The sequence below is a fragment of the Pseudophryne corroboree genome, chromosome 7, assembly GCF_028390025.1.
Source record: "Pseudophryne corroboree isolate aPseCor3 chromosome 7, aPseCor3.hap2, whole genome shotgun sequence".
Lineage (NCBI taxonomy): Eukaryota > Metazoa > Chordata > Amphibia > Anura > Myobatrachidae > Pseudophryne > Pseudophryne corroboree.
In genome coordinates, this window is record NC_086450.1 from 461105107 (window position 1) to 461111451 (window position 6345).

General features: G+C 41.5%; 1 protein-coding gene across 1 annotated transcript; it reads left to right on the top strand.

The window, feature by feature from the left end:
- Nucleotides 1-1261: 1261 nt before the first annotated feature.
- Nucleotides 1262-2185, top strand: LOC134944288 (olfactory receptor 2T4-like). Its single transcript, XM_063932867.1, has one exon. It carries the CDS (start codon nucleotides 1262-1264, stop codon nucleotides 2183-2185), a length of 924 nt encoding a protein of 307 aa, XP_063788937.1.
- The last annotated feature ends 4160 nt before the right edge of the window (nucleotides 2186-6345 follow it).

Genomic DNA, 6345 nt, shown 5'->3' on the forward strand with positions numbered 1-6345 from the left:
TTTTTGGTTTCAGTTTGATATAAATACCACATTGATTAAGAAATCCTCTACAACATTTGGCAATGTAATTGAATTTCTCTGGTGTATTCAGATTTAAACAAGGAATGGAGAAACTGGAAGTAACTTTAAGTGTTCTTAGTACTATAAGTTAAAGAGAGTCCATATGGGTAGGAAGTGGAACCTTTTTCAGGAAGTGCATCACTTGACCTTATGTCACTTTTAGTTCAGACAGTTGATTCATCAGACTTTGCATTGAATCTGCCACTTGAGTTTATATTCATGCTGAGTCCATTAGGCCAGTACTTACTTTAACATTCTGAGATGTGTTTAGGAATGGGACGACTCAGCAGGACTGGTTAGAACTGGAGAGAATAAAGGTACATAATTTAATGACAGTTATCATTTTTTAGTACTTCTGTATAGTCTGGACTAGTTAAATAACTGAGCAGGATGAGAACTGATATAAAGATTCAGTCTGAAGAAATTATTGAAGCATGCACTAGCTGAAAGTTTTCAACACATGTAGCAGGAGTGCTTTCTGTAAGTGACGTGTGTCAGCAACACACAGGTATGCACACTGTTGTTTATAGCAGTAATGCACAATGGTACTGGATGTGCACTCAGGATATGTAATGTACTCTGCAGGCTGAATGATAATGCATGCTGGTGTTGTATTGGATACTGCAGAACAATGTAAAGAATACAGAGATGTACAGGAAGCTTTAGCATGTATATGGAAAACTCATGAACTCTGATGTGCACAATGGATTGTGCACCGGACAACAATAAGCAAGATGTCAGGAAGCGGAGCTTCTGACACTGAAGCCAGGAACAAGTTGTACTGGCTGTGAGCAGATGCAATGGAGAGATTTAAATATGATGCTTCGATCAGTCATTAATACTGAAATCATATGGTATCTAGCTCATGTTGATCCTTTTATGGGCTTGCAAGCTTAGATGTGTTGATCAATACATGAACTACAGTAAAACCCAGTGGTGCAAGTATGAGGGTACCCTTAAGAATTTGACAGCGGGTATGCAGTACCACCTACCACACACGTTGCCATTACCACAGTTATAATGTTTCAACTATGTCCATGCTTGAGTATAGATGGTTAAATCAAATTGACTGAGGAAATAATTTAGTTACCTGTGCACAAGCATGCACTGCAAAACCTGGACTGCAATAGCGGAGTTTGGGAGACTCTTGGTTAAATTAAATAGTACTGTATGTTTATTTACAGAGTAACCTGGATGTGACATGGAGAACCAGACTTACATGAATGGATTCCTTCTGTTACCTTTTTACGCAAAATCAAATTATTTATTGTCAACTCTATGTGTATTTTTCTTCTTATATATATTTGGAGTACTTACTAATGCTATTATAATAACAGTTATTTACAATGATGACCAGTTACACACACCCATGTACCTATTTCTCTGTAACCTGTCCTTAGTAGATATCTGTTATACAACCACTACTGTCCCAAACCTACTATACATCTTACTATCTGGAGATAATACAGTGTCCTTCATGCAATGCTTCACCCAGATGTATTTTTATTTTTTGGCTGATTCCTCTGAGATATATCTAATATTCATTATGGCATATGACCGATATGTTGCTATTTGTGATCCTTTACACTATCACACTATTTTAAATAGGAAACACTGTCTCTTATTGGCATCTGGCACTTGGATATCAGCAAGCTTAAACTCATTTGTGCTTACAATCCCAGCATCACACATGTCCTTCTGTCAGTCTCGCACCATACACCAGTTTTTCTGTGATGCTAAAGCTCTGATTAACATCTCCTGTGCTGGCAGTGAAGACTTTTATACCATTATCTATTTGGAAGTATTGATATATGGAACTTTTCCTATCATGTTCTGTTTGAACTCATATATAAAAATTATCAAGGTCATCTTGCAGATAAAATCTAAGGAAGGAAGAAAGAAAGCCTTCTCCACCTGCTCTTCCCACCTCACCATTGTCATTATGTACTTTATGACCGCTTTGTTTTTGTACATGATGCCACCATCAGAATGCTCCGATGTCCTTGAACCGGTGTTTAGTGTACTGTACTCAGTTGTCACTCCCATGATAAACCCTCTGATCTACAGTCTACGGAATAAAGATGTGAAAAGTGCTCTGCTGAGAATACTGAGGCCAGGGGTGTAACTAGATCTTTGAGGGCCCCATAGAATAGATCTTCTTTCCCACACCACTGTCACAAGAATGACCCTTAGGGGAGCAGAAAAGAAAGAGAGAGGGGAATTAGAGAGAGACAATGAGGGTGTCAGAGAGAGAAAGAGAGAGCGAGAGAGGAGTAAGATAAGGAGAGAGAGGGGTCAGAGAGAGAGATAAAGGGGTGAGAGGTGAAGAAAGAGAGAGGGCATCATGGAGAGAGAGAGGGTGTCAAAGGAAGAGACAGTGTCAGGAAGGCAGAGCGAAAGAAAAGAGTAGCAAGAGAGAGTGACAGAGTCAGGAAGAAACAGACAAGGAGAGAGAGAGAAGGAGAGTGAGAGTGGGTGCCAGGGAGTTGAAGGGGGAGTGGTGGGCCTCAGAGGCAGCCCATGACTGAATGCAGGGTGAGCAGTAGGCCCTGGAAGCAGCCGCGTCCCCATAGCAGCTGAACCCCCTGCACCCACGGTAGTTACGCAACTGGCTGGGGGTCAAATAAATTATTGAACAGTGAAGTAAAACATTGCATTTTAAATGTTTTCTTCAGAAACTGATTGTATAGTTTTCACAGACAGTGAGGACTGGAGGATGTTAGAAATGAACATACAATTTTAGTTAAGGAGCAGTCCAAGCGTGGATGTAGTTGTAAGATGTTTTCCTTAATTTGTTTGATGTTTTCCTTAAGTTTTCATCCTGCTAATATATGCAGGCTAAGTCACAGGCATCTCCCTTGGAATTTTCACCTTTAGAGTTCTTCACCCCAATTAAATCAGCCCAAGGCTTAAATCAGCCTTACTAACCACTAACATGTTTGTAAGTACATTTATTGAATGAACCCTTTTACCATTACCCATAGGAGCAACAAAAACTAAAACAAACAAATGGTAAGTGGGGAGGATACTATCAAAAATTCCCCAAATATCTAACAATAAAACAGGCTTATAACAATGATTACACAATTACCTACAGCTAATAAAACCTTCAGTTCCTTCACACACTGACAGGTATCTAGGGATAGGGACTTCCTTGAAGTGGGCCGGTTGAAAGGAGTATATGGGTGGCCCATTCAGTGGTGACAGGCAGCTACTGACACATCCTTTGCAGATAATGACATTCTGGGAATGCGCTACAGATGTTACACACCCACATATAATGATGACACTGTGGGGAGCTGGGCTGGTGGTGCATGATATGCCCTTGAAATAAAAATAAAACACAGGAAGCACAGCACTTCTTTCCCTGACAGGGCAAAGCACTCCAGGCTATACCACTCCACTGCTCTCTCCAACTGTCACCAATGTCTGTCAAAATGTATATGTGCAGTGTGCAGCACTCAAGTCTACTGCCACTAATGCAATAAAAGTAACAGGGGTTACACGCATCTCATCACAATAGACCCTAAATAATACATTTACATTTTACATGTTACTACTTTATCTATCTATCTATCTATCTATCTATCTATCTATCTATCTATCTATCTATCTATTTATTGTGAAAACCAAAATATTAATAACAAGGCAAAGTATATTGTTACGGAGGCGGTTGGTGTAGAAACTTGAAGTGTACCCTACGTGCGGTTATGCGCACATAAATACCTTAAGGAATCCATCTATGAAACCATATACATTTGTAATGTGGTCCAACGCGCATACAGATATAATACTAACAGAAAAAGGTAAAAATAACTCAAGTACAGAAATACAGGTAAACAGCAAGTATTATACACACCGTCAGAGTATATTACAGCTGATATACATACGCAAGTGCCACCCTGGATCTAGGCAGCAGTAGTCAGCAGATAACCATGATAGTTCTGAGATAGGAGATCTCTGGAATGTATCCTAGCAACTGTATTTATACAGTAGCTTCTAACACACAAGACAATAATAAACACGCTGTTCTTATTGGTCCATAATGTAAACATTTTCGTAACTCGGTGGTCTATTGGTCCATTCAAAGATATTGTTCTCAGGAATGTGACTGATGATGCCCTCAGGCTCCAACCGTACAGGTAATTCAAACAGGCTAGTTACACGTCCCGAACAACGCACACATTTTAACTTATAATACATTTCTTCCAATAGTGTGAGCCCTCAATATGTGAAATTCTGTCTGCACAAACTGGGGTGCAGAAAAATGGAGATCTGAACATGATGATATAAAATAAGATGTGATATCATGCTCCTAAACCTGTGCTATGTGAAATGCTGTCTCCTGATCTAACCTTAATGTTGCTAGATACTAAGGGGGTAAATCCGAGTTGATCATAGCTGTGCTAAATTTAGAACAGCTACGATCATCTTTCCTGACATGCGCGGGGGGGGGGGGGGGGGGACACCCAGCACAGGGCGCCCCGTGATTGAGCAGCTTTCCACCTTGTGTATTGTATATAGAGAGGCACAAATGGGTCAGCATTAGGAGGGATTGCTGACTCTAGTAGTGCCATAGGGGAAGCCAGGGGTATCCCCAGGTAAGCTGGCTCTCAGATGCTGTAGGTGCCATTACCATGTGGCCTTACACTGGGAATTTAACCCAGATATATATATATATATATATGTAATTATTTATGGGGTGGGTGTGGGGTGCAGTGGCCCCTGTGTCGGTGTGGCTAGGCTGCTGCAGGTCGGCACACCCTAACACTTTATTAACACTTATTATTTTTCCTATCACTTTGTATATATTATTTTAATCACACCACTTACATAGCACTTCTGTGCTTCTTATTAACCCCTATTAATTTTCACCTGTGTGCTGACCTGGGGTGGCCGACCTGTGTCGACATTGTAGGGTCCTGCACCCCAGGCCCATACCTAGTATTAGGGACCCCGAGTGACGGAGAAGCCTTGTCGATCGGCCTGGGGGCTTAACCCTATATCTGCAGATATACGCAACTAAGATCTCCGTATTATCTGACTATTATTATATAGTAATATTATTCACTCAGTGTGCATTAGGGAACACAGTTTTTTTTCCTACACAGAATTACCCCTCCCCTTTTAGCACCTGAGTGACATTACAATCTGATTGAGCAGCTTTCCACCTTGTGTATTGTATATAGAGAGGCACAAATGGGTCAGCATTAGGAGGGATTGCTGACTCTAGTAGTGCCATAGGGGAAGCCATGGGTATCCCCAGGTAAGCTGGCTCTCAGATGCTGTAGGTGCCATTACCATGTGGCCTTACACTGGGAATTTAACCCAGATATATATATATATATGTAATTATTTATGGGGTGGGTGTGGGGTGCAGTGGCCCCTGTGTCGGTGTGGCTAGGCTGCTGCAGGTCGGCACACCCTAACACTTTATTAACACTTATTATTTTTCCTATCACTTTGTATATATTATTTTAATCACACCACTTACATAGCACTTCTGTGCTTCTTATTAACCCCTATTAATTTTCACCTGTGTGCTGACCTGGGGTGGCCGACCTGTGTCGACATTGTGGGGTCCTGCACCCCAGGCCCATACCTAGTATTAGGGACCCCCAGTGACGGAGAAGCCTTGTCGATCGGCCTGGGGGCTTAACCCTATATCTGCAGATATACGCAACTAAGATCTCCGTATTATCTGACTATTATTATATAGTAATATTATTCACTCAGTGTGCATTAGGGAACACAGTTTTTTTTCCTACACAGAATTACCCCTCCCCTTTTAGCACCTGAGTGACATTACAATCTGATTGAGCAGCTTTCCACCTTGTGTATTGTATATAGAGAGGCACAAATGGGTCAGCATTAGGAGGGATTGCTGACTCTAGTAGTGCCATAGGGGAAGCCAGGGGTATCCCCAGGTAAGCTGGCTCTCAGATGCTGTAGGTGCCATTACCATGTGGCCTTACACTGGGAATTTAACCCAGATATATATATATATATATGTAATTATTTATGGGGTGGGTGTGGGGTGCAGTGGCCCCTGTGTCGGTGTGGCTAGGCTGCTGCAGGTCGGCACACCCTAACACTTTATTAACACTTATTATTTTTCCTATCACTTTGTATATATTATTTTAATCACACCACTTACATAGCACTTCTGTGCTTCTTATTAACCCCTATTAATTTTCACCTGTGTGCTGACCTGGGGTGGGCGACCTGTGTCGACATTGTGGGGTCCTGCACCCCAGGCCCATACCTAGTATTAGGGACCCCCAG

Excerpts from the sequence above, each read along its gene's own strand:
- LOC134944288 (XM_063932867.1), top strand. The coding sequence starts at position 1,262 with ATGGAGAACCAGACTTACATGAATGGATTCCTTCTGTTACCTTTTTAC.